The sequence below is a fragment of the Lonchura striata genome, chromosome Z (assembly GCF_050655825.1).
Source record: "Lonchura striata isolate lonStrDom1 chromosome Z, ASM5065582v1, whole genome shotgun sequence".
In the NCBI taxonomy this organism is placed as follows: Eukaryota; Metazoa; Chordata; class Aves; order Passeriformes; family Estrildidae; genus Lonchura; species Lonchura striata.
The window spans coordinates 55,796,067-55,824,036 of NC_140740.1; the positions used below are offsets into that span (position 1 = coordinate 55,796,067).

At 42.5% G+C, this 27,970-nt stretch overlaps 3 protein-coding genes across 3 annotated transcripts; 1 reads left to right on the plus strand and 2 right to left on the minus strand.

The window, feature by feature from the left end:
- Positions 1 to 18: 18 nt before the first annotated feature.
- On the plus strand, positions 19 to 3,828 carry GPX8 (glutathione peroxidase 8 (putative)). Its single transcript, XM_021534466.4, has 3 exons — positions 19 to 243; positions 850 to 1,111; positions 3,075 to 3,828. The coding sequence occupies exons 1-3, from the start codon at positions 37 to 39 to the stop codon at positions 3,236 to 3,238; spliced, it is 633 nt and encodes a 210-aa protein (XP_021390141.1). The 5' UTR covers positions 19 to 36; the 3' UTR covers positions 3,239 to 3,828.
- Positions 3,524 to 11,066, minus strand: LOC144248193 (uncharacterized). Its single transcript, XM_085568031.1, has 7 exons — positions 10,923 to 11,066; positions 10,257 to 10,551; positions 9,987 to 10,166; positions 9,720 to 9,790; positions 8,493 to 8,532; positions 6,604 to 6,867; positions 3,524 to 5,533 (listed from the first exon to the last, which is right to left on the minus strand). Exons 1-6 carry the CDS (start codon positions 11,064 to 11,066, stop codon positions 6,770 to 6,772), a joined length of 828 nt encoding a protein of 275 aa, XP_085424157.1. The 3' UTR covers positions 3,524 to 5,533; positions 6,604 to 6,769.
- On the minus strand, positions 10,534 to 27,924 carry MCIDAS (multiciliate differentiation and DNA synthesis associated cell cycle protein). The gene is made up of 6 exons (XM_085566438.1): positions 26,006 to 27,924; positions 25,597 to 25,682; positions 25,212 to 25,284; positions 24,613 to 24,827; positions 24,379 to 24,489; positions 10,534 to 23,955 (listed from the first exon to the last, which is right to left on the minus strand). Exons 1-6 carry the CDS (start codon positions 26,316 to 26,318, stop codon positions 23,494 to 23,496), a joined length of 1,260 nt encoding a protein of 419 aa, XP_085422564.1. The 5' UTR covers positions 26,319 to 27,924; the 3' UTR covers positions 10,534 to 23,493.
- Between the last annotated feature and the right edge of the window lie 46 nt (positions 27,925 to 27,970).

Genomic DNA, 27,970 nt, shown 5'->3' on the forward strand with positions numbered 1-27,970 from the left:
CAGGCCTGCCCAGGCTCCACTCCAAAGATTTCAAAAATGGAGCCTCTCACAACTAGTTATCCCCTGAAATATTCAGTGCACAAAGCCAGGATCTTTGTTGTCTTTCTGTCAATGATTTTGTGCACCAGCATTCTCTGCCTGCTGCAACTCAGGTTTTTTAAACCTAAAATCAAAGATTTTTATTCTTTTGAAGTCAAGGATTCACGAGGAAGAATTATTTCCTTGGAGAAGTACAGAGGGAAAGTAAGTTATTATTTCACTTTTTATGTCTTGAATCCAAACTGACAAAAAATTTGTATGTTTCTAGGTAAATAAAAGGCTTGGTTATGGGAGTTTTTGGCAGAGATTTGTACTAAATTCCTGTTCTTCATACAGAAAGAACAGGAATCAAGTATTAGATCTAACAAATGAAGAAAATAAATTATATTATTTAGGACAAGTCAATACAGCCTAACAGGCAAATTGATGGATTTTAATCTTAGTTAAGAATGTTTGGTTTGGATTTTGGAGGTTTATCTAGTGAATATTATTTTAGTGCATGTCCTAAATATCTGCTTTTTTAAATGCTTATATATAAACAAAGCTGTAAGATGACGTTTATGAGTTTACTGTATTTTTAAAACAGATTGTCTGAAAGTAAATATCTTCAGCTGCTTTCATCTTTATTTGTTTAATCAAATCAGAGACATTATGTTTAGCCTTCTAACAGAAACCAGCATGATAATGAGAAATATCAGTTTAATATTTGTGATCTCTACCATACCTATAGGCTTTTTCCTTACTAAACTAAACAATAGCTAATAACTAAAAAGCTAATAACTATATTATTCTAACTTTATTTTTCTGAAGGCAACTTTGGTTGTAAACGTGGCCAGTTACTGCCAATACACAGAAAAAAATTACATCGCACTGCAAGAGCTACACAGAGAGTTTGGTCCCTCCCACTTCACTGTGCTGGCGTTTCCCTGCAACCAGTTCGGAGAATCAGAGCCTAGTTCAAGCCAGGAAATAGAATCTTTTGCCAAAGGAAACTATGGAGTTACATTCCCTGTTTTCCACAAAATCAAGATCCTAGGATCAGAAGCAGATCCTGCCTTTAAATTTCTAATAGGTAACTGTTTTATTTTATGTATCAAGCTGCCTGTAACCATGGCACTCTCATTGAATCCAGGCTGCATGTTTTTTCAAGAAACATTGAAGTCTCATAAACTATAGAGAGAAACAGGCACTTAGTATACAGTTACTCTCATTTCAATTTGGATATCAACAATGTGGGCTAAAGAATTGTATCCTGAAAGCATCAGTTTTTCCTCATAAAAGCAGTCTCCTCTGACCAGCCCAGCTAGAAACATCAATTTTGTTAGAAACACTAGAGGTAGGAACTCCCACATACAAAATCCCATTCCAAACTATGTGATTTTTATTTTAAAAAATACTTTTCTTATAGACAAAAATGTAGCTACAGGAGTCATAAAATTACCAGAAGATTTTATATAAACATGTGCAGACGAGATTTTTAGCTGGGTCTTATGTCCACCTTTATGTAAACTGTATTGTAAAGCATGTTTATATATCCTAGTTATATATAACCACTGATTTGTATTAATTTGTCATGTCAACTTCAGGACCAAGCCTGAAAAATCCTGCATGAATACATCGAGCATTTAGACTTAGAACCTCATATTCTCATAAGCAAAATTAAATTCTCTCTCCCTTCAGTTGACTAAAGATTTCATAGACTCAAAGCCAACTTGAAAAGCCTTTCTGAATTTTCCTGAACTTTGATTAGGTTTTGAACCATATTGATATGTGAAGGAAAAAAACAGCGTAAGCATAGCCCATTTCTAGCACACCATTTTACCCAGAAAATAAAGTAGCAGGGATCCCAAACCTGTATTCCATTTCCCTGCCTTCAGAGTCTGTTTCACTCTCTCATAGCACCTCTTGTCAGAGAACTATTCAATATCTAAATGAAATCTTTCCCAGAACTCTTGTGTGCTTTATCCCCCATGATACTTCCTATGTACTTGAAAATTGTTTTTATTGAGGAATCATTTAAGTGGCCACCATTGCCATTGTAACTGTGTTTGTTTCTACCTCCTCTTAGGCATGCAAATAAAAACCTCAGGTAACTTTAATGCCCTGAGTTTCCAGATGTCCAGTGGAATCATTGAGGGTTTTCTCTCAGTTCTTTATAGAAAAGACTAGAGCACAAAGGCATCCTCTCTGTGTGATGAATCCAGATTCTAAATATCAGTGACATATATGAATGTTTAACATCAGTGTTAAACATTCATACCTATAAAGAAAAAAGTTTTATTCAAATTTTCTTACTTGACATGCTGTTCACCCACAAGAAGGAGAAAGATCCTTTGGTACTTCAATATTCTGAAATAAAGTTTTTCTCCTCCTGCATTCCTGTGTTTCACATTAAATTCCTGTGCATTTTCAATTACCTGTTTCAAGTACCTGTTTTATATATGTTGCTGTTTTGACAATCAGAAGGCTGAATATCATGCTATACCACACTTTTATACCTGTGACTACTAGCAACAGGATGGCAACAGCACTGTCCAATTATCTAGTGCAAAATTAGTCCATTTGCAGTACAAGTGTGGTGCCAAACTTCAATACATTGCTTCATAAAATCAGTTTAGGGTTCAACACCATTGCCAAGCAAACACTTATTCTCCAGTCAAAATCAACTGGAGCTTTTTGTGAAAGAAGCCTAATTAAGCCATCACCAGTATAACTTCCTCCTCCCATCTCACTTCCCAAAACTGACATAAAACTAGGGATTCCCTGAATAAATATGCAGGCCATGTATCCTCTTCCCTAGGAAGTATAGCATAGTAAAAGTAGGACCTCTTTAACAGTTTCATGGGAAAGGGGAAGCATCTTCCAAATGACTTCCAGCTTTTCAGATCATTAGCAGCAATCAGTAAATCCATGCTCAGACTACTAGCAAAGGATATAGTGGGATTACTTCTGCATAAATTGTCAAAGAATCAATGCGGGGCCTGGAGACAATTCCAGATGTAAGTCACTAAAATAATCTGATTTCATCCTTACAGATTCTTCAAAGAAAGAGCCTCGATGGAATTTCTGGAAGTACCTTGTCAGCCCTGAGGGTAAAGTTGTGAAATTCTGGAGACCCGAAGAGTCAATAGAAAGTATCAAACCAGAAGTAACATCATTAATCAGGCAGATTATCATGAAGAAAAGAGAAGACCTCTGAAAGGGCCACTCAACACCATGGGTATACAGCCTTTCTACATTCCTGAGAAATGTAGCTAGAAGCTAAACCATCAGGTGATTTTGCTACTCTTTAACTTTGGTGTTTGAAATTTGTCTGTTATTTCTGGATTGGCTCCTGCAGTGGCCTCAAGGACAACTGAGGTTACTGACAGAGCAAGGCACTCACTACTTTGCAGGCAGGGACCACCAATTTGTATAAGGGGTTTATGATTTCTTTTTCTGAATTGCTGACAATAGCTAATTTAAATTGTCATCAAGAGGTAGATAGTTAGAAAGAAGTTTTATTAATAATTTACTCATATTTACACAGGTTTTCCCCCTATCTACCAGTAACACAAAGATTTTATATTCTGTTAACACATAATTGCCCTGTCATGAAACACATGGGACTCAGAAACAGCTATAGCAGGGTTTCTAGACACATATGTAATAGAAGATACCATCTTTGCAATATCTTCTCAAAGAAGACTACTAAATTGCAAAGCTGCCAGTTGCAAAAAATTGTATATAGAATATAAAATTATTAAAAGAAGAAAAAAAGTTGAAATAAAGTTTGCTTGCTGCTTCATATTTTGATTATTTTACATTTCAGTTTTCCAACACCTTTAAAGTCTTCAAACTTCTCCATACATTTGTGCTGCAGTACAGTGCCTCAGATATGAGCTCCTCTCCTGTTGGATTCTTTCTCTTCTGACCTGGATGAAGGCAGGGCCTGTGTAAATATTCATGGTTGCTTACAGAGGGATTCAAGGGGCAGCAAAAGTCAAGAGCCTGGCACTCTAGGAGACATCTTTTTGAGACAATCCAAAACAATGCTCCCCAGCTACCCCTCTACCTCTCATCTCTAGAATAAAATGTCAATCTTCAAGTAGAGATAGAAGAAGAAGATGCAGGTTCATTGCTCAAGCCCCAGTCTTCTCGCCTTTCAATCTCCTCAGTCCTGCATGTAACTACTAATCCATTTCCAGTTCTCTTCCACTCTTCCATTACAATCTGCCAAGTGTTTTGATTTATCTGTTTGAATGAAGGGAAATAGAAAACTTGACTAAGAAACTTCACTCCTGCTGTCCATGCCTTGAAGAAGGGCTGAGATAACAGGAATGAGAAAAACTTGTGTCTCAGTAGAATTTTCTACATGAAAAGAATGGATATAATTAGTGCTGCTCTCTTGTAAAACTAATCCAGATTGAAAATACTTAAAGTGCTTTAAAACTTTTTCCAGTAAAGACAGCCACACAACTGTATAAAAAAGGTGAGAAATTCAAGAGCATTTTTTTAAAGAGGGTTTTTTCATTCACTTACTAAATTAATTGAGAATTTGACAAAAAAAATCTATGAAGATTGAGTAATGATGCTTATGTGAAAGATTAAACAAAGTCGCTCTCAATAATGACAAACATCTTTTTGGAAAGGAACTCAAACTTAATGCATGACAATTTCATCCACTCAAAATTTCAAAGCCCAATTAAGGACTGTGTAAAAGTCTCATTAGACCAAATGAGCCTGCTGCTGGTGCTTTAGACCAGGCTCTGCACTGTTTGCCATTTTTCTGCAAGATTCCACTTCAAATCCTCCAAATTGTTCCTATTTTTATGCTGAGGTCCTGCATTTTACTCCTGTCTCCTCCTGCCTGTACAGTGTGAGAACACATAGTGGGATATGTCAGGGGATTTTTGTCACATGTCTCTGCTGCTTTGATGGAGCAGGAAGGAAACTGAGATATGGACCCTCTCCCCTCACTGGGAACAGTCAATGGTCCATGGAATTAAGTGTCAGGACACTATGTTTTGCCCATAAAAGGTGAATCTCTTAACTTGAAAATGTACAAACCTAAAACATGCATCATGTGAACTACCAAAACTCCCTGATTTTTGTATCACTGAATAAAAAAAGGTAGGTTAGAAAGAAATGTTGGGTGCTGCTAGTGGAAGATCCAAAAAAAAAAAAAAAACTGTTTTAGTCCTGGTGCTGCTTGAGAGTTATTCAGCATATGGGAAATGTCATCTGGGTCCTTAAAACACTCAAGATAAACAGTGAGATATGATTTTCTTGCTTGAAAGAGACTGGGAGGGAAGAAATATGTACACCTTGTTTGTGACTCACTCACTAAAGCTCATATTGTTTTCCAGAGGACACAGTGTAATCTTGAATATCTCAATGCCAGCATTAAGATCAAGTGTCTTTCCTGGTATTCAGAAATAGCATGTGATATTAGCAAACAAATGGACAGAATTACTTAACTCACGGCTTCCTGAATCACATTCTCTTCAGAGTCCTAGAGAAAGAAGATTTTGTCTGAGAAAACAGTCGTGGAACTTCTCATTCCACTCTTTAGTCACAATGCAGTACAACTATCTTCTGAAGAAATTTCAATATAGGTACCATTCCGTTCTGATTCTACAGTTTAAGTTTTTCAAAATTTACTGTTAATTAACATTCCACAAATTAACATTCTTCCTTAACAAAAACTCCCATGTGATGGTATTACTTATACATCATGAGACATGACAGTTCTTGCAATATAATATTTAGGGCAGATCATTAATAAACTAATTTTTAATAAGATATAATAACTAATCTTTAATAAACTCCTTTCTTAAAAGTATGTTGCCAGTTATCTGGTAAAAATGAAGCAACTTTCATGACCAAATAAGCAAATTTGGAAAGTAAAAAAAAAAAAAAAATTAAAGTCAGAATACTGTTATACAAACAAACATTTATCTATAGTCAAAAACCAAGAAAGTAGTGTGAATGCATGTCTATATAAATATCCACTTAGAATTAATTTAAAATATAGCTTATATTAAAATATAAACTCCAACATTTTAAACAGATTGAAACCTATTTCTTGGATTGTTGAATAATCCTCCTATGATGCTTAACAAAGGTCAGTCCATGAGTGTTAAAGTTATTTTATTTTCATTTGAGCATAACCTATTGTATCTTTTAACCTAACCCTTCATTCCCATCTCAAGCTTCCTTTACTCCTTAGGTCTGACATATCCTTATTTTCTCAAACAAATACCATTGAACTTTGAGCTTCTCTTTCCAAAAAGTTGCATGGGAGTGAAAATATTCTAAATCCATTTCAGTCACCAGTAGTATATATTCTTGTAAATTCAAGTAAAATACTTGTTTGCTGAGCCTTCAATATTTAGTGCTGTGAGAGAAACATACTTACATAAGGCTCAAACCTGAAACTGTTACTTAATATTTACATTATCCAGTAGGTTGTATATAAACCAATTGGGGTAGCTGTATAACTGGGTGACATACAGCTGCATTTACTTCTATACTCTCAGTTACACCTTATTTTAAACCCTGCATTCACTCAGTCTCCATTACCTAGCGCATCTTCCTTCAGTCAGGGGAACCAGGCAGGCACTGGACCAGCTAGGGGCCAAGGAGATTAAACAGCAGTATTTATATTCTTGTCTGGACTGCAATGTGCTAATCTGACAGTGTAGTCAGTTGCTGGTGTGTGAGGAACAGCTAACTAACAATACACTGCCTAATCACCACACGCAGCAGTGGGATGGCTGTGACTCTGCACACCTTCACCAGCATTGGTGCTCTTTCTCTTCACGTCCAAGGCACGTACAGCAGCACCTAGATAAAACAGTAACAAAAGAGAGTGTCTTCAGCACTCTGTAGATGCCTAAAGGGCCAAGAGAAGAATAAAATTAACACTGTGGTGGCTGTAGCAGCATGTTTGGACAAGTTCACAGTATAACATGAATCAAAAAGATCAAAGTACTTCCAGCCTTTATCCTTCTGCATATAGTGCTATGTGCTGTTCACTGTGTGGTTGGTGAGACTACGTGCAGTTGTTTTAATGCATTGATGTTAACAAATTAAGTTATCTGGAGAAGCAATGAGAAAGGAAAAACTCTAAAATTGACTTTTTAAATCACATACAATGAAAAGGTAATTATTTTTCGGATATAGTATTTAGGAAGTTAGTGAAAGTGACTTTAAGCCATTGAAGACTCTAATTATTCAATTAAAAGCAAACAAACAAACAAAAACATCTCTCAAAAAACTATCAAGCTGCATTTGCCAAATATTACTATTAAAAAATTAAAGTCAAACTTAAAACACCTGTGAAGTTTTTAGATATGCTGCTTTTGCTTTAAATAACCTCCCAAGAGCTTAAAAGTTTTTTAAATGTTTGAGTTATTTACGTGGTTCAATTATTTTAAAACTTCCTGTTACCTTGGTATCTAAAAGTAGATGAACACCAGAGTCTAAATAAAGAAAAAAAATCTTACTCTTGTTAGAATAATAGAAAGCTACAAGATACCACTTGTATTTGCCTGTAAGTCAAAGAAAGCAATAATCAGGAGAAACAAAAAGATTTTTTTAATACAAAAGTAGTAGCTCTCCATTTTGATGACCAAGGTATGTGGGAAGAGAGAGCAGCAGCATGTTAGCTGCTGTCAGAACTTCAAGCAGCCAACATACACTGCCATCCCATCACACAGAGTTGCACCACCTGCATGAATTCCTGCATGAATCCAGCACCTTCCGAAGGAATTGCCTTGAAACAGCAGTGAGCCAGCCCTGCAGCTGGTGACAGTGTAGCAGTGACTGCTGCATTAGGTACAGCAGTCAACTAGCAATACACTGCCTGCCAGACACAGAGTCCTTATGAGGGAGAAGCCTCCTGAAATAATATGCCTAGAAATATTCCTTATTTTTTACCTAAATTCAGCATTATTCACCTGTTTTAAGGTTCATGTTTCATATGTATATATATACAAGTTCAAACAATATATAGTGTCAAGAGATAAATGTCACAGGTAGGTGTCTGATTCGGGAAGACCAGAGTTAAGAGCAATAGTATAAACCCTGTGCAGAGTTCCTAGGCTGCCCAAAAGGAACTGTATAGTGTTGCAAACAGTTTCTCATCTCGGTTGTAAGACTACCTGTATAATATGTTACCTCCACTGGTTTATTTGTATCATACACACTTATTCCAGTCCTCTTCTCTGTGGGACATTTGTTTATGGCCGCTATTGCAGCCCTGCCCTTAGTCTAGATGAGCCCAGAGTCAAACTCAGATTCGTCAATTTCATTTTGAAATTAGAATTATAATTGGTTACTACATAGTTCAACTTACCTGTAGGTTACAAGCCACAGCATACATCTCTTTACAGCCACCTCATGGAAAATTACCAAAAGTTTCAGGACTGAAGGTTGTGAATTTATTCTAGATGGAGATAAAATTTTACCTCCAACATCCATTTTGATTGAAAGTCCTTTGAAGTCACTCTGGAAAGGAGTTACTGAGTTAGACACTTTGTATAAAAGCCAATTAATATTGTATTTGAAGCCTTCACTTTCTTTCTTCAGAATTGGTCTTAAATCACTCAAAATAAATCTTAACTCGATACAAAACAAAACATGAAACACTTACTTCCTTGAATGCTGCTGCTGTTAGCAGCCACAGAAAGTACTGGCTAATTGAGTTCTTCTTGTTCCTTAGCAAAAAGTGGCCACCTGCCACCTCTGAGTTTTCCATGATGCTTTTGAATGAAACAATATGGAGTGCAGCTAGCAGCTGTGGACACATCAGGGACAACAGCCAGCTAACATGCACTGCCAGACTGTTCTCTTCAGTTTTGGCCATTAGTTCCCCTTCACCACCAAACCCAAGATTTTTTCTCCCAGAGCTCAGCCATTGCTCAATTCAGCAACACAGCTTTTTTCCTAAGGGGTCACTTACATAAAATACATATGTTGAAGCAACATTCTCAGCATGCTAGTGATTACATTTCTACATGTCATATTTAATGGCACACTGCTCATCTCCTGCTTCAGTGTTTTTCAGTATGGTCTTTTCCAAGGACACCTTCACTTTCCACTCCATCAGTTTGCATGTTACAGGTCTTACCTGGTTTTGTGATCTATGCCAGCTCCTTGAGACACAAGTTACCTGTATTTTACCTGTTGATTACTGTTCAGCAATTATTTTTGTGATTAGTAAGTTTCCTATGTACTGTACTTGTACTGTACTTGTGAGTTCTTTGTGTCCTTTATCATACACCACCTACTAAATGTAGGTAATTGAGTTTGCAGTGCCAGTGAAAAGAGATTTCTGCAAATCTATACAACCCCTTCAACCAGGTCAAGTAACTTATGCTTTTAAAGAGTAAGCAGTCCCTCTAGTGCACCAGGAGAGAAGCCCAAAGGTGTTTTGTTTCCTCCCCTGAACAGATGTCAATTGACCATAACTTGTGGGGTTTTTTGACATTGAAGATGCTATACTTGAGAAAGTGTCATAAGGATTAATAGAAAAGAATAAAAATTACATGTCGTGGGGTTCTGTTCAAAATCACCTATTTTCCATAGTTTCCTTCCCTTCTTCCTTCCTCTCTCCCTCTGTACCCCAGAAATGCACAGAGGAACTCTCAGTTCAGTGCGTACAAAGGAGTTCAAACGTCTGTGCCTATCCTTACCTTAGCCGCTCTCGGTGGGCTTTGATTCTGCTCCACTTCAAGTATGTTCCAATCGTTCTCTTTGCGCCATGCTTGGAAAAAAACAGAGACACAACACTTAGCAACGGCGCAGCTCAGTTTATGCACCCTAAATAACTCTCCATCCAGCCTTGCTTCTAGCGAGGCTTCCCTGAGAGCCACGGCCCCGAGGACAGGGCAGAGACGCCGAGAAGGACCGGTCCTCCGCAAGGCACCGGCAGCCCCTGCACCACCACGGGACTCTGTTACCAAAGCAAGTTCTCATCCCTCCTGTCGTCCTCCGGGCGGGTTTGTCTAATTTCCGCTCGGTCTCTGCCGGGATTGGCTGAAGCCGCTGCCGCCGCCTCAGGAGAGATACCCTGGAGCAGGATCCCTCCCAGGGGTCGGCTCCGGGCAGGTGCGTGGAAAGCAGCCCGTTCTCACAGCAACCTGTGCGGAGGGAAACTTATAGCCCGGCCAGCCCTCGGAGCGCCGGGCCCTGCTGGTAGGCGGCGCCAGCTGCTCCGCCGCCCACCGCACCTTTCCCTGGCGCCTCACTCCGTCCTTTAAGCATCCCGCAGGCGCGCCCGCCGAGGCGGGAAGCCGTGTCCCGTCCCGCCGGCGGGACCGGGCTGCGCGGCGGCGGTCCCGGCTGGCGGCAAAGCACCGCGCGGCGGGTCCCGCGGCTCCGCGGGCAGGGCGGCGGCGGCGGCCGCTGCCAAAGAGCCCTGGCTCGGCATCGGACACGGGCAGCCCGCCAGACCGACACCCCGGGCGGCCGACACTCCCCCGAGGCCGCTGTGTCACCGCCCCAGCCGTGCACGCTGGGGCTGCCCTGTGGCCGTGCCACGGTTTGGGGCTGCCATCATTCGGCTCCTTCTCCCTGCCTCGGTAGTGGGGCTAGGGCAACTTCACAGAATCACAGAATCAATCAGGTTGGAAAAGATCTCTGAGATCATCAAGTCCAGCATATAACCTAACACCAGCATGTCAACTAGACCAGGAACCTAAGTGCCATAGCATCCAATCCATTCTTAAATGCCGCCAGGGACGGCGCCTCCATCACCTCCTTGGGCAGCCCATTCCAATGTGTAATCACCCTTTCTCTAAAGAAATTCCTTCTGATGTCCAACCTAAACCTAATGGCTTGAGGCTATTTCCTCTTATCCTGACACTGGTTGTCTGGAAGAAAAGACCGACCCCCACCTGGCCACAGGTTCCTTTCAGGCAGTTGTAGAGGGTGATAAGGTCTCCCGTGAGCCCCCTTTTCCCCAGGATAAACACCCCCAAATCCCTCAGGTGCTCCTCACAGAACTTGTGCTGCAGGCCCTTCACCAGCTTTGTTGTCATTCTCTGCCTGTCTCTTCAGCACATGCTACACAAACCCCCTCACGTCTCACATCAGCTGTTCCCCACCGCCACTTTCTCCTGCTGCGAGGAGCCGGGCACCGCCGCACAGGGAGCAAGGTCTGGGGGGCATACTGAGGCACCCAAGCCAGGCTGTCTGAAACTGAGGGTTGAATGCAGTGCCGTTTTGTCAGACGAGACTGAGCAGACGGCATTGCAGCCCTGTACACACTCTCCTCCAACGAGGTCCCCAAACCCAAAAGTCAACAAAACCTCATCATTTTGCCACCATCTTACACTACCAGACTCCAAAAATAACATGCTATCGTTTGCTTTTATGTGACAGGCAGGAAGTTGCAGGAGAAAGTTTGAAGAATCACTTAATGCCAGCAGATGAGTTGTTCACGTATGTGTTTATGGAGTTTGCATGCCAGAGGGACAGCACACATACTTAGGCAACTTACTTCATCTGTGTAAACTTGAGTACAAGTTTGATAGAAGAAAGGTGAAACGTTTTTTTAAAACAGAGAGTTTAGTTAAATCAAAAGACTTTAAAAAAGAACAGTTACTGGAATATTTAACTTGTCCTTTTTTCAATGTAAGTTCAGAACCATTCTTTTTCAGTTCTTGTCATAGTGTCAAAATTCAGGGAGACACCACCTAGGCTTTCAAGAGACAGATGCAAGCAGATGCACAACATGTAAAAGAGTACATTTAAATCATAATAATCCTATTTCTAGCTTTTGGATGTTAGAAACAGCATTAAAAGTGTTGTTTTCTAAGACTAAGAAACTTTTTTAAATATGCTGAAAGTATTCTTCAGTTTCTTACTGTTTCTGAAAACCAGGAGAGATTTTTCCAAATTTTCCACTGGAAAATAATTATTTGAATCAATAAAAAAAATTCTTCTGCAAAAAGCTTCTCATATAATTTCTTATTCCCTGCCTAATTCTATTTTGCAGCTGCACACTTCACATCTGCAGAAAAAATAGTATGTAAACAAGATGACGGAGGACTATATTTTTATTGATCCATGTGTAATAAGCAATAATTAAATATCAGTTGATGGAGCTGTTTTGCCAAAACAAAGTAAAACTATTTCAAAAAAAACTGTCACCTTATTACCTCCCTTTGTGCTGGTAAGGACATAACTAAGCACACTCAGCATACAAAGTGGCTGGGTCACTCAGCGCCTTCTTAATGCATTCTCTAAAACAAACAGCACACAAGGCACTGCTAGCATAGCTTCACAAAGGATTGCTTGCAATGCTTCAGTTGGTCGTTTAACTGAATGGGAGTTTTTTCCTACAAGACTTAAGGTTTAACAAGCACGGCCAAATATCGTCACCCTGCCTAATAGCAGACTCTGGCATGCACTGCAAAGCCAGCTCGCTTGAACACTCAATAAATCAGCAATACTCAAGTGAAGTGAATTGAACTGTTACCTATCAGACCAGTGTTTGAGGCTCTTAACAAACTTTTCTCACACTGAAAAGTTTCTTTCAGATGAGAAAACCTGTGACCGTGCAGTTTATTTTATAGTGGAAGGAAAGAGGTTGCAGTTGAGAACGTTATGGCTGTAAACTAGAATAAAAGTCAAAAGTCTTTCAAAGTCAACAAGGTTTTGTTTGAGTGAATTAGAATTAGGATTAATTAATGCTGAGCAATTCAACAAAGAGTAAATAATATGACCCACTGCAACTGGTATTATAAGCAGTGATTCCTACCTGTGAACCTTCAGCTCAATGCACGCACACATGCGCAATGAATAGATGATAATAAAAGATCTGAATAAAATTTCTACTGAATACTGAGTAGCAATGGGATATATGCCAAGATATTATATTTGGTAGCAGCCTTAATGTAAGTAGCTCCCTGGGTGAAGGCAGTGGTAAATAAAAATAAGCAGGAGTGACATGGGGAAGTCCAAGCTTCGTTGTGTTTGTGAAGGAAGGCGTGTTGGATTGTCAGGAAGGTATTATAGCACCATCCTTGATACTCCCTTCTTCACTTGAAGCGCATGATATTCTGGAAATTATGTGCTAGATAAGAGCTTTGTTGTCACTTTGAGATTGTAAAAGAAATTTAAACAAAGATTTGTTTTAGAAAAGTTGTACATAGCTAAGTGTATCACTTCTATAATGCTTCCAGCATCTCACTGATGTGTCTACAAAGTGAAATGAAGTAATCTGGGTTAAGTGGCCTTATTTCTTTCTCACCATGGATTAATTTTAGGCTTCTCATTATGGAATCTATACAGCCAACTGCTCAGTTATTTCACTTAAGTACTGGAAACATGGCAAAAATTTTGTAGTTCACTGCAAAAATATTTCCAAACTGTTATGTAAGAAAACATGTAGTTTGTCCTCACTGGCAGCAGATGGTGCTGATATATTGTGCCTGGTACTTCTTTGAAAGCTGGTATTCAGGTTTATTTATACCATGGTAACATTGCTTTTTCTCATCCATTACCCCTAAGGTCTTTTACTATAAAATTGCTGTCATCATAATGTGTCAGAATTTATCAAGATAAAATGCAAGTTTGTAGTTTGAATTGGAAGTCTGGACATTAGCATCAAACTCACAACAATTAAGCACTGACTGAAACAACACATTTTAGGAGAAGTTGGATTCATCACATCCAGGCTACTGGACAAGGACCACTAACACCTTTAGAACCCAAGCATTTAATGATATGAAAGTGAGGGTGTTCCTTGCCAAATGATTTTTGACAAGACATGGTGGTAGCTTTCACCAGGTCCTGGAAAGTAGGGAGATCTAAAGAGCTGGTCATAGAACATTGCCTTCAAAGCAATGGGTGGCAGATTGTCTCTATGACAGAGAAAGAGAGAAGTGAAAAAACTAGTCTTTAGGTAAGTTTTTAGGAAACTTTTGCTTAAATAAAAGCCTACTTAGAGAAACCTGGCTAGCTAAGGGGCACAGGAACTTAGATATCAAGGGCGTATTGGATACTTATCCAGAGATGATGTTGTCACTGCCAGTGGCACCCAGGATAAACCAAGAAAGGTGTAACAAATTGTGTAGAGAAAAAGATTACTGTTTAACAGTGTGAGGAGTCTGATTAAGATTTACCACCAATTTGAGTTTTGAAATAGGTGGGAATAATTGTTGAATATCCAGAGGTGAAATTTTGTTTTAATTTTACAGTTGCAATCAAGAGAGATTTCTGGGAACCAAGGCCTTCAATTTCCTGCCAGAGCAAAAAATTATGTCCCAGCATTGTTAAGTGCTCACTGAGCAGAGATCCTGAGACATGGGAACAACTTAATTTTTCTTCCTGTATTTCTTCACTGTTCTCTCTAGATTTTCAGCCAGTATACCAGAGAGATCCCAATCTTGCTGCCTGTTCAGTGCTTAAGTTCCTCTGAGTGGATTAGAGGAACAGTTCTCACAGTGGTACAGACAAAACACTGGGCCTTTCTAAGTGGCTGACAGTTGTAGTTGATAGTGGTTATCACTTATTAAAGGGGGGTTTGACTCTCAGGTATTTCTACCTGCAACAGAAAGCAAAGCAAGAAAGCAGAAGGAAGGAATCAGGAAAGAAATGGGGACTCAATTCATGTGGCTGTTCTCCTCACATCATTTCACACTGCAGTGAGCAGCTGTTGTTTAGACGCCAGAATGAAATGTTGTTGACCAGGTAACTGGAATATTCTGGCAATGAACTCAAAGCTTCCTTCTAGCTGTACAATGAACTCAGAGCTTCATTTTAGCTGTACAAAGGAGAAATAATTAGGAGGACAAGAGGAGGAAATAGTCCCTGCTTCTTTGCTGAGGCTTGCATTAAAACCAACAATTAGCATCTCAGTTGAGTACTCTGCTCATTAGAAATCTCCCATTACATATATCTTTGCCTGCACAGTAAAAGTGATTGTGAACATGAGGGGAGTGAGCTCTAGAAATAACTATCCACTATTATTCTTCAGATGAACCCCAGCACTCAAACATTAAGGAAAATTACATCTCCTATGCAAACAAGTGAGAAAACAAAGAAAAAACCATGTAACTGTTACTTGTGTGCTGCATTCTGTCACAGCAAGAATGTATTATGTGCATAGACTGGTATATAAAATATTGAATACAATATAAATACAATTTTTTTCTGACTTTTTCCCATTTGTGCCACACTTTTAGCTTTGTATCTAAACCTCTTTTATTTCCAACACTAAATTTAGCAATAGCAACCTTAGTTGGCAAGCATATAAAAGTAGATCAAAGCTCCATTTGGCTCAGGGAGGAATTCGTGTCACCTGTTACTTTCTGGTTTTATTGGTTTAAAAAGTTACTTTCTGGTTCTATTGGTTTAAAAAGAGAAGTGGAAATGAAAATGCCAAGAAAACCAGGGCACCAAGGGATTAGTGCATTTTGATAAATTATATTAATTTTCATGTAACACACAGTTGACTCCCAGGATTTTCAGTTTTAATGTGACCTTCACCTTTCATAAAACAATAGTCTATTTCTTCATCAGCACACTACAGTAATTTCCTTGTTTTGCTTTTCCATGGACAGATCAAAAGGTGTCCTGCTAAGTCATCCATCCCAGGCCTTTCTGCTGAGTTTCACTCTTCATCATGTTATCCCTTTTTTTGTGCACACTACAAATTCATTTCAGAGCACCACTGCTACAGTCTAAGTCAAGGCTTCCAATATACTGGGATTCTGTACTGGCATTAGAGAGTGCATACAAGGTAAAACTACATTTTGTTTAGCTTTGGATAAACTCCAACTGAACAAAAGAACCTCTGGGTTCATTGCCATCTGCCAACTGTGTGGCTAAACAATGTTTCATCCTGGAATCCCAAGAGTCTGGACAAATAAACTGCCATAATAGCACTCAGACATGGTTCTTTCCAAACCTTCCCTAGCAGTTTATATTGATAATGCAATACTTATTTCTATATTACTAGTACCAAAATTCTGTATGTTATTGCACAGTTAAGTATTGCAAAAAGTAATTGCTGACCTGAATAATTATGAATTGCAACTATATCCAAGGCTTTAGACACCTGCTGTAGGTGATTCCTCTCATGTTGTCATGGACACAAGGCAAGGTTTCTGACATTCTTTCCTGTATAAGGGTAATTAACTATGCAGCTTAAAAAGCACTGTCATCTCTAAATGCAAGCATGTTTCACTCAAGTAATTGCTGACAGGTCCAGCTTCAACACCTGTGAGTTCCTAAAATTCTGTTGAATCTGCATATTATTTGCCATGAAAATTAGTCCCTGGTTTCTCTTCCGAAGACTAGTGTTTAGGAAATCATGTCCAACTGTATTTTCCATATAGTTGAATGTACAATCTGAGTTTTCAGTTAAAATGTTTTTTTAGGTTTGCTTTTCTGTTTCACTCTTTCAAAACTGATTCATTTACAATCATCAGATCAAAAGAGGTCTTTACAATCTACAAATTTACAAAGATAATATCCCTCGCCTCCCTGTTGAGATAAGGACTTCAGCAAACTAGGTGTGCAGTTTTTAGATGACACAGATTAAGTTGTACTCTCAGCACTTACAAACTTAATGTCAAAGAAACCCAAATTGTACTTTACTCTGTAGGAGATGCTCATCTATTTCAACTCTTCCACTTTTTTAGCCTCTAAAACCTTTCCTTGATATTCAGGGTGTAGGTATATGTCAAATAATCCCTGTAAACCCACAATTTGTAAAATCCCTTTCCCTCACAACAGATACGAGTCCATTCCAGCTCCTCTCAGAGACCCTGTGAGTCTCTAGTCCTGCAAGGACCTTGGAACTGCTGGATTCCTGAACCCACTCAAAGGCCCACTGAGACAAAGGAGATTGTGAATTTCACTTGGAGATACAAATTTGATTGCAAAATTAAAAAGAGAGGGGCACACTATGAACATACACAAAAAAGGAACTATATTAGAGACAATCAGATCAAACAATAATAAAATTGTATAACTTCATTTTTTCCATAAATATCTCTGTATCTGTTTTATTAATAACACCTTTCACACAAAGAGGCCAACATGAGAGATTCAGCTACTGATTTTACCCTCATCTCTTCCTTTCCTGTTTGTTTTGTTGCTATCCACTTGCTCTGCACTGCACATCCCAGAATATCCTGAAGTATGTGTTGCCCATTACTCCAATCATGTGAAGGTATATTCGATAGCTCTAATTAGACTTCTGAAGAATAGTGTATAGAAGTGCTGGGTCCCTACCTCTTATCACCAATGCAATCATCCTTAGGGCACCAAAAAATTGCAAAGAAAATAATACAAAGGAATTTCATAAGAGAAAAAAAGACCTTATTTAGGACTACTAGAAAGCTGAGCAGTGGCATGTCATGGGCTCAATAGAGATTTTTTAGCACTCTTTGCGTCTCACCTTGAAAAATGATGCAAAATGTCCCAAGACCAAAACCTGTTGGAAGTCAAACTGAAATATGTTAGGAAAGCTCCTTCACCTTTTTCTGCCTGAGATCCAACCGAGTTAAGGATTTACAAACACACAAAGCATTACTGACAGACAGAGAAAGACCATTAGAGTATAATGGTAGGCATGTTTATTCTGCTTTCAAGAGAAAACTCTTCACAGCCAGTGAGCAAACTGAAAAATAAACTTCTCAGGCATTCAACATCAGCTGAAGGCTGGTTTTGTCATAAACCCAAGTAGGTCAAGGGATCTACCTGGGAAATTCAGTTTTTAGGAGTAAATGGCAGGTTTCAATGGATGTGCTCCATAAAATAGCAGCCATGTCCCACCAACCAGCAAGAAGGAAACACAGATTTTCCTAGGTGCTGTGGGGTTTGCAGAATGTATGTTCTAGATCACAAACCCTCAGATCATAAACCCTCTCCATCACATGACATTAAAGAAGAATGATTTTAGATGTGGTCCTGAACAACAGCAAGCCTTTAAACAAATGAAACAGGAGATTGTTCATGGAGTAGTCCCTGGGCCAGTCAGGACAGGTTAAGATGTGAAAAATCTGCCCTACAATGCAGTCAGACAAAATGGTCCTTCCTGGAGTCCTGGTGAAATGTATCCAGGAGACTAGGGGATGAGGGCTGGAGTTCTTGAGTCTGGGATGCAAAGGATCTGAGGCTTTCTACACTCCAGCTGAAAAAGATCCTTGCAGTTTATGATGGGATTTGAGCTGCCTCAGAAGTGATTGGTACCAAAGCATAGCTTCTTCTGGCATCCTGACTGCCAGTGCTGGACTGGATGTGCAAAGGGAAAGTGCCTTCCACGCATCATGGCTACATGGAAGGACTGGATTGCTCTGACCACACAGCAAGCTCAAATTTGAAACCCGAGTCACCCAGGGATCTCAGAAGTCATCACAAACTAGCTTGAAAGTTAAATTTTTGGAGTATCATCACCAGAGGAGGAAAAGGTTGCACATTCTGAGGAGGTCCTACACTACAATCAGCTGCCAGAAAATGAAAAGCAATGCACTCTCTTCACTGATGGTTTCTTATATACTGTAGGGACAAATTGAAAGTGGAAAGGTGCTTTATGAAGTCCTACACTATTGAAGTACAAGGTGGATCCAGTCAGTTCACAAAGCTGAAAGCTGTCCAGCTGGCTTTAGGTATCACTGAATGAGAGAAATGGCCAGTGCTTTACCTCTACACTGAGTTGCCGATGGTGGCAAATGCTCTGTAGGGGTAGCTGGACCAATGGAAAAAGACCAGTTGGCAGTACAAAGGGAAACCCATCTGGGCTGCAGAAGTGTGGCACCTCTGCCCAGGTGGAGAAGTTGGCTGTAAAGTACATTGTGCGGGTGCACAATACCTAAGAGTTGGGCTACTGAAGAATATCAAAACAATGGAAAGATGGATTGAGCTGCCAGGGTTGAAGTGTCTCAGGTGGATCTGGACTGGTGTGAGTTATCTGGAAGGGTGAATTATTTCTGCCTCTATGTACCCATGATGTCTCAGGTCACTAGGGAAAAGATGCAACAACCGGATAGGCTTGTGATCGACGGGTGGACTTAACCCTGGACACTCTCTCCCTGGTTATCCCAGACTGTTTCATAAACACATGAAAAATCTTGAAGACTCTTACTGATTTTTTTCATAGTATTTTATTTAAGATATAAATATTGAACATAGTCACTTGCTATCAGAGTTTGAACAGGTGCTAAGTGCAAGGCAGACTTTAAGACTGATTTTGCTGCAGCTATGAAATAGTTTTGCCAAAGCAAACTACAGCCTTTTTTGACCTCATTAGCTTTAGTTGTTTGTTGAGGCTGTGCAATGCAAAATACAAATAATGGCTGCTGACCAGAAGTCAATGTTTAGAAAAGATGAAGAGAGAGTGCTGCTGCTGTCATATAAAAATAACTGAAAAATGTTTGCCTTTTTCTAGAAGTTAGACACAGGGGTATTTTTATTTAGAAAAATATTCAGGAAAACAAGGGAATAAATATCAGTGATATTCAATCTCTCTGCCATCACTGAGGAGTCAACAGGAGTAGTTTAGTACTGCTGTTATCACATGATAGTTATGTTAGAGTCTGGTCTCTACGTGATCACCAAAAGCCCAAGCCACCTCAATACCTCAATGCCTGCCTGCCACCACACAGGATCTGTGGCAAATCAGCAAGAACATCAGTTGCATCTTTGTGATGGAATATTAATGGGAGTTGCATGAACCTGTGTGCTTCAAAAACAGTGACCAGAGCAATTAAATGACACCAAATGTTTGCTTGTGTTTACATACAACTTGATAATGAACATCAAAGCAAGAACACATCTATTACTGGCATGTGGACAATAGCTCAGACTTGTGAATGGGCAATATTTTCTCTTTAGGATCCATTGAACAACCCTGACAAGCCCTGCTGTAAAATGCCATGCTGACACTCAGTGTTGAATATTGTTTTTTGATCAAGGGATGAGCAACATTGCTGGTAAAAAAATGCTTTTATAAATTCTAGCTATAACAAAAACCTCATGCCATTTCTAAATAACTCTATCCAGATCTCTTCTGCCCTTTCCATCCTTAAAATTACTGACTTAATTAATATGCATCTACTTACTAGAAGTTAGCTGTCTTTCTAGAATGTAATTTGAATCAAGTTGTCCCTTGAGGTCTGGTGTTTTCTTTTAAATGACACCTAAAGATCTTACCCGTTAAAAAAAAAATCCCAGACAAAGCATATATTAAATCGGTGTACTTGTCTCCAACACATAAACTCAGTAAACCCTCACCCTGGCACCCCCAAATTAAAAGGTATTTTTTCTTTCACCTCACAATATCCCAGTTGTCTGGAATTCTGTACCATCAGACTTCCACAGCCACACATCTCATGGCTTGGCACCAGCAGGGAAGGGAAAGGTGGAGAATGGTTACTTAATATGAGCAGGTAAAAAGTTCATGAAATGTTATTGCATCTACTTTACTTTATTTCTGCTGTGGTGTTGACTTGCTCCCTTCACAAATTGCATGGACAATGCACCACCAGAGAGAGAAAATCACAGTGAGCATAAACCTCAAACCAGCACATTCTTTAGTTCACCACACCTGCATGTCCAGGGGCTCTCTCTGCACAGATCCTCTCCCAGACAATAAGCATAAAATATAAAAACACAAAATAAAGCAAAAATTTGATATGATTCATCCTAGAGGTAGACTTCCAGCTTCTCCAAGGTCAACTTCTGATGAAACAAGCATGAAACATGGGTGTCAAGGGACCTGGCTTCATTCCCTATGATCCCATCAACTCCTGCCTGACAGGAGTCCTTCTAAGATGTGGGAACTCAAAATGTCTCTCAGACACTTTGGAGGTTCCAGGCCGTGGTCAGACGCAGTCTGGACCCCAGCAGGCAGCTGGATTTAGCTGTGATTTCGAGTTTGAACCATGGAATGAATTACCAACTTTGAAGGTGGAACAAGCAGTCACAAAAGGCTAGATAGTATAGTAAATGTAGTCACAAAGTAGAGGGAAATATTTTTTGGTAGTGTACAGGGGGGTTTTAGTGCATGTACAGGGGGGTTTTTACTTTGTACATGGGGGTCAGAAGTTCTAAGATGGAGGAAAGTGGGCTGAACCCATCCTTCTTCTTTCTTCTTCCTTACCTCCATGTTCTTGGTGATGTTGGCACTCACAGATTGGTTTAGAGTAGAAAAACACTTGGCAACGTAGGTAGTAGGTATTGGGGAATAATTGTAAACATGTTATACGTAATATATCTTATAAAAGATAGCAGCAGCCCTGGGCGGGGAGAGAGACGAAGAAGACAGCAGATAGAGATGATGTCAGTGTGTGTGTGTGCCTCTACCCAGGCCGCTGATCAAATAGCCGCAGTCCAAGAACATAATCTGTTAGATAACTAGCAATAAACTGCCTTGAGACCGAACAGCCAAAGCCTGCGGAGTTTTTCTTTGGAAGCACGGGTTGGAGGAGGAATTTCACCACCACATGAGACCCCCAAGCAAGGCTGGGGTTCTCACATTAATCTGTGCAAGAACTTCACCCATTTTTAATGCAGCTCCTGCATGGAAGTGGATGGATAAGTATCAATTCAAAATAAACTTTTATAGATTAAAGGAAATTATATCATGTACTGCTAACAATATGTTTATAGCCTAACACCATGACCATGTCGCATACCAAACACTTTTTATCAGTGTATATCTGTATGTCTGATGATGCTCCTGTGAGTCTCACTCAGAAACATCTTGTTATCATTAACTAATTTTCAGCCTTTCTGATTAATAGGTCTTCAAATTAAATAGATTTAAAAGTCCATTTATGACAATTTTCTATTACTTTTAGATTACATCTCAAAATTAATCAAGGATTCTCTTACCATAAAAAACTATGAGTAAAAGTAATCAGTGGAAATGCCATAGCAAGTTCACTGAAAAAGTGTGTAAAAATATATTTGTAATTCAAAAATACTTGAAGTAGCAGCAAGATCAACAGTACTCACAATCCAGCAGGGTGGTTATTTCATTGTTGCATCCTACAAGAAGTGTACACTTTTAGTGTGTCACTTTATTTCTGAGGTGACACAGAAATTTCTTCATAATATTCTTATGAGCATTACATAATTGTATATGTATGCTATGTCTTGTTATTAATTTATTCCCTGCTGAATACAGTGCAGTCAGGAAGGATTTGTCTCTTCTGTCTGCTGTCAAACCAGAGCTTTCATGCAGGATTTTGGTCAAAGTGGCAAAGGGTCTTCTGCAAAAATGTAAATGTTTCTGAAGTCATCCCAGGGTTGAGCCCATAGCATCCCAGAAAGGACTTCAGCACCATTCCTGCCAGAAAAATGTCAGTGCTGCAGACGTGAAGGATCTCAGATACTCAATGACCACTTTTGCGGTCTCCTAGCAGCCATACAACTACATGATGTGCTGGCAACAACAACCACTCTCCTTCCAAATACATCTCTGCTTACCAAAAGCACAACAGTATGTGCAGGGTTTCAACTCCCCTAGGAAATCCACTGAGGTGATGATGTGCTGTCACCATTAGCCATCATACAGGCCTGTCACAGTTGGACTGCTGTTAATGTGCATGGACCTATGCAAGGATACTGGAAAAGCTGAATGGTGCAAAAGCAGTAACTTCAAACTAGTGGATGAAATGAAATGTTTCTCAGTGAGACTCATAGGAGCATCATCAGACACACAGATACACTCTGATAAAAAGTGTTTGGTTTGCAACATGGTTATGGTGTTAGGCTATAAATATATTTCTAGCAGCACATTCTATACATCTCCTTTAATTTGTTATTATTTACATTTCTCTTTACGGAAGTTAGTACCACTAACTAATGTTAAAAGTAGCATGTTTTATTCTAAAACTTATCTTTATTCTGTCAGAGATGTTTTCTGTTATCTCTGCTCTAATTAAATATGCATACCTGATGCAAAATTAAGTTTACAGTAAATCTGTACAAATAAAATGTCAATTTTAAGCACCATTTAATCATCATAACATGTACAAATATACACATACAGTTGCACACATGAACGACACAAGTGCACTTTGTAAACATTGTGGGTGTAAAATTCCACGATGGAGCAGCTGTTTAACCAGCTGGGACGATCACTCTGCTTTCACACTGGTCAATTCCAACCACAGTCCTGTCAGCTACACTTGTCTGCTCAGCTGACTAAAAACGTCTGGATAAAACCGGGCAGGTCTTCGTTTAATTTCTACTTTCATTAGCAAGCTACTGGTGGCAAGCTGCCGGGCCAGGAGCCACGGCGGCACGGTGTGCGAAGCCTGCGGCGCAGGACCCTCGCTGGGGCACGGTGGCCTCTGCAGCGCTCGTCGCTTCCCCGGCAGCGCGGGGGGAAAGCGAGAATATCCCTTTTCCAAGAGAAAACGGGGAGCGTGCCGACGTGTGGGGTGTGCCGCCAGCCTCACTCTGCACAGGCCCGGGACACAGGTGCCCGGAGCCGCGGGGGTCTCAGCGCGGCACCCATCGGAAGCGGTGCCCGCCGGCGGCGGTGCGCAGAGTGAAGGCGTTTCCCTGCGGAAAGGCCAGGGTGCGGATGGCGCCCGCCTCCCCCAGCGCCGCCCGCAGGCTGCCGCCCCCCTCCAGCTCCCGGCCGGCCGGGCGCGGGGAGGCGCGGCCGGTGCGCAGCCCGCGGAAGGCGCCGTGCAGGCGCGGGTCCGGCCGCGGCCGCTTGGCGGTGGGGCTGCCCCCAGGGCTGCCCCCCGACCTGTCCCCCGCGCTGCCCCCCAGGCTTCGCAGGGCGGCGCGGCACTTCTCCGACACAGCCCGCAGCATGGCGTCCACGCCCTCCGCGTCCTCCAGGCTGGTCCCGGCCGGGGCTGCGGCGGCGGCAGCAGCGGCGGGAGGAGGAGGCAAAGGATGAAAATGAGGAAGAGGGACTGTCTCTTCGGCGCTTTGCGGGAGCATCAGCGTCTGCCGGCGAGAGGGAGCGCGAGTTCCGAGATCTGCGCCGCACAGCCCCGTCCTGTTCCGCACCACACTGTTCTCCACTGCTCCATCCCATACCGCATGGCCCCCTCCCACACCTCGCTGCCCTGCCCCGAGCCGTACCATGCTGACCGACCCCCACTGCCCTGCTCCACCCCGCACTGCTTTACCCGACACCACGTACCAATCCACGTTGCCCTCTGCCCCACACCACCCTGTTCTGCACCACACGATGCCCAAAACACCACACTTCACAATCCCATTCCACATCTCCCCCCAACCCAGGCCCTGTCCCACCCCATGCTGCCTCGCCCTGCACCCTATTCTCCTCTGCTCCCGACATCACACTGTCCCCCAGGGACAAGATGGGCCGTGGGGCAGGCAGGCCATATGGTGAGCAGCACTCACATCAAGGACAGCAGCCAGCTGCCTGGCCTGGCTTGCCAGCTCCTTCAGCTGCACGTTGCTCTCCCTCAGTGTCACCAGCTCTTCTTGCTTCTGCGTGAGGGTCTCCTGCAGCTGCAAAGGACAAATGAGGAAAAGGGTGGTTGAGACAGCCACATCGTCCAGGAGCCTGCCCTGCAGTTGCCTCAACAGGATGCAACAGAACACAGTGCAGGCTGGGGGCTTCAGGGTCTCTACCTGGCTGTTTGCTTCCAGGGCATCTCCCAGTGCTTTCTGGTGTTGGTCAGCCAGGTCCCTCCAGCACAGCTCAGGGGAAGACAGGTTCTGTGGGGGAATCTGCACCAGTGTGCTGCTCTGCAGCTGCGGAGTGCAGGGCCCAAAAGTCACCTCCTCACCAAGTGAGAAATCATAGTCAGTACAGTCCAGTGGTGGTGGCATTAAGGTGGATACATCTGGAAGGAATAGCCACAAGTGTTAAGTGGAGCTATTAATGTCTGTTCTCCCCAACCCCAGCATACCATTCTGGTTCTAAACACCCCTCTGGATGTTCACTCTGGGCATGTCCCTCTGAAATGCTTTTACTCTAGAGAGCTGTGCACCCTGAATCTGTTTGGATTTAATTTGTCTCCTGTGTGAAAAAACTCAGCGACAGCTCAAGTCTCTAAGGAAGTGAGCAGGAATGCACTATCTCACAGACTACCCCATGGTGGGACAAACACAGTGAGTGGGCATCTAAAATTCCAAAAGCAAAGCAAAAAAGGAATCTGAATGCAGCATGACTGCAGATGTGCACACACAGGTACATTTGGCTCAGGTAAGGAAAAACATCTACTTGCCAGGTATAAAATCACCGACAGTATCCCTGAATTCCTGGAAATCAAACTCTGGCCCATCCTGGAAGCAGGGACCCTGCCAGGGGTGAAGGAAATGATACAGTGAGCAGGGCTCAGGGCTCAGACCTGCCTACACCACTCACCATACTGTTTCAACAGTGTCTGCTACCTGTGCTCAGCACCTCATCACAATTCCAGCACCCCCAGGCACCATCCCCTTGCCACTTGCAACCCATCTGACACATGGGACAAGATGCTGTCCTCTGCTGTGCCCATTTCTCAGATGGGAAACCTGAGGCTAGGGAAGTTGCTAGCATCCATCTGCTTGAGAGAGCTACCCCCTTCAGGTGCAAAGAGCAGCCTAGGCTTCTCTGAACAGTAGGTTTACCTGCTGCAGGGTCACAAGGCCAGCTGGGGTGGTGGGAAGCATGGGGGCAGAGGCTGTCAAATCCTGCCAGTTGATGGTGCTGAGCACTGGGGACAGTCAGAGACAAAGATGAGTAGCACGGGCAGAGGTGGACGTAGCGAATGGAGCATGGCAAAATGAGAAGCACGTCTGGGGAGCATCTTCGATGTGCACGGCCAGGGAATACAAGACTGGGAAACAGTATGCAAAGCCACCAAGGAGGATACAGAGGGATTCATGGAGAGAGGTCATGGCCGGGGAATACAGTGGAGGGTAAGGTGGGGGTATCAAGACTGGGGAGCACGGTGGGGGACGCCAGAGGGGCGCAGAAGGAGGAACGGGGAAGGGTACACGCCAGGGGGTTAAGGCTGTCCGCCGCAGGCTGACTCACCCAGGGCGGGCGCGGCGGCGGCCGGAGAGGCGCCGCTGCGGCGCGGACGGGGCGGGGGAGCTCGAGGGCTCAGGGCGGCCGGGGGCGTCCACACCGTGCCCCCGCCGGGCCGGGCCGGCTTCTTGGCTAGGCGGGCGGGCGGGCCCTGGACTGTGTTAGGGCAGATGCTGCCGAAGGCTCGGCGGCGGCCGCCCTGCTCCATGCTGGCGCCGCGGCCCCGGCCTCGGCTCCAGCTCCGGTGCCGGCGGGCGCCCTCCGCCCCCCGTGCCGCTCGGCGCCGCCCCGCGAGCAGGGGCGCGGGGACCACGGCCATGGCGGGGGCTGCCCGCCCGCCTTCACTTCTCCGGGGCGCCGAAACCTCCCGCCACCTCCCTGGGCCGCGCCGCCGGCTCCCGCGCCCGCGGAACCCGGCCCCGCGCCTGTGGAGCCTGGGCGGGCCGAGGGGCTGCCCCGGAGGGAAACTGGAGGAGAGGCGCTGCCTGCCGGCCCGCCACCTCGGCCGCCGTGCCCCCAGCAGCTCGGTGCCGTGCTCACCCCCGCGGATCTCTGCCGGGCAGCGCGGGCGCCAGCCTGGGGGCTGGGCTGGTTTTCATAATGGTGTTTGTTAAAGCTCTCTAAGAGGTAGGGTCCGTCTGTGTTGAAAGCCACGGGGAACGGGGGGGGCCGGGTGGGGGGGTATGTTACGTAGGAAAAAAAATCCTGTCCATGGCATCTTGAATGCACCGATCCGCGCACCGGGAGCGGATATCCTCGCGTCGGCAGCGGGTCTTACCCGCTGCTACGGCATGTCCAGCTGAAATCACCGACGGGGTTGGCGGAGGTTGAGTTGCCCTTTATTCCCCAGTGGTGGTCTTGTAGGTATTTTTTATAACAGCAGCGTGGACAAGGTTTGCCCGTTCTGCCTCAATACCTGACGGCAGGCAGAACTTGGAGCGCCGCCCGGCGTCCGGGTTCCCCCTGCGCTGAAAGGTGAGCACTCCCTAGGGCAGCTCAAGATGTCTATGTCTTTTAACACTACTTTTGTTCGCAGATACACATAAAGAAAATTAAGTATTTTACAACACTATGAGTGTTTTCTGCCTTTGAATGTGCCAACCTACTCAGGAGCGTGCATCTGGATTATAGACCTGTTAGAAAACTAAATAAACAAACAAACCAACCCAGCTCTTGTTATTATTCTACACTGTTTTCCGACACTTACGTCAATGTATCTATTTTTGTTTTCCCTCTGAGCCATGACCAAGCCAGTCGGTTTGAAACGGGTGAAATAAAACCCCATAGACTGACCATAGAGCAGGTACTTTTTAATTGGAGATGAGGGGGATTTCTTCACCTAACTCACCCACCTTTTTCAAGTGTTGTGGTTTATTTATACAGTAAGTATTGCTTAATATTGCTACATCATTATAATGTCATCATATATGCACAGGAACTGATTTACATAATGTTATCTCATGGTTATAAATTGTTCTTCTGTACTGTGCTTGTGCTTCCCCAATTTAGGTGGTCTTAAAGGTCTTCTTCAATGAAGGCGTAAGGTGTTCCTCACACCTGAACTTTTCAAATTTGTCTTCAGAGCATGCACTGTTATGGTGTTCCTTGGTTTTGTATCTAAGTGGTCTAAATTCTTCATTTTGTGGCTAATTTGCTTTACATTTGCTAATTACTATTTAGTACATCCTGCTGCTTCTCAGTATAGTTATACCTGTCTATTTTTTAAACTACTTACCTATTTTTGAAACTATTCACCTGGTGAGTTTCTGTTTAATTATGCATTAAGCAACTAGTGAACCATATACTGGCTATTACATTGTGTAGAAAGTCATGATTCGGGTTATATTGGTATCTTATAACGCAAGATGTATAAATGTCTTGTAACTTAGACTCAAGTTATATAGGTATCACAGGGAATGACACTGTTGGGCATTTTTATTTTGTGGGGGATTGAGTTAACTGACAGGGTGA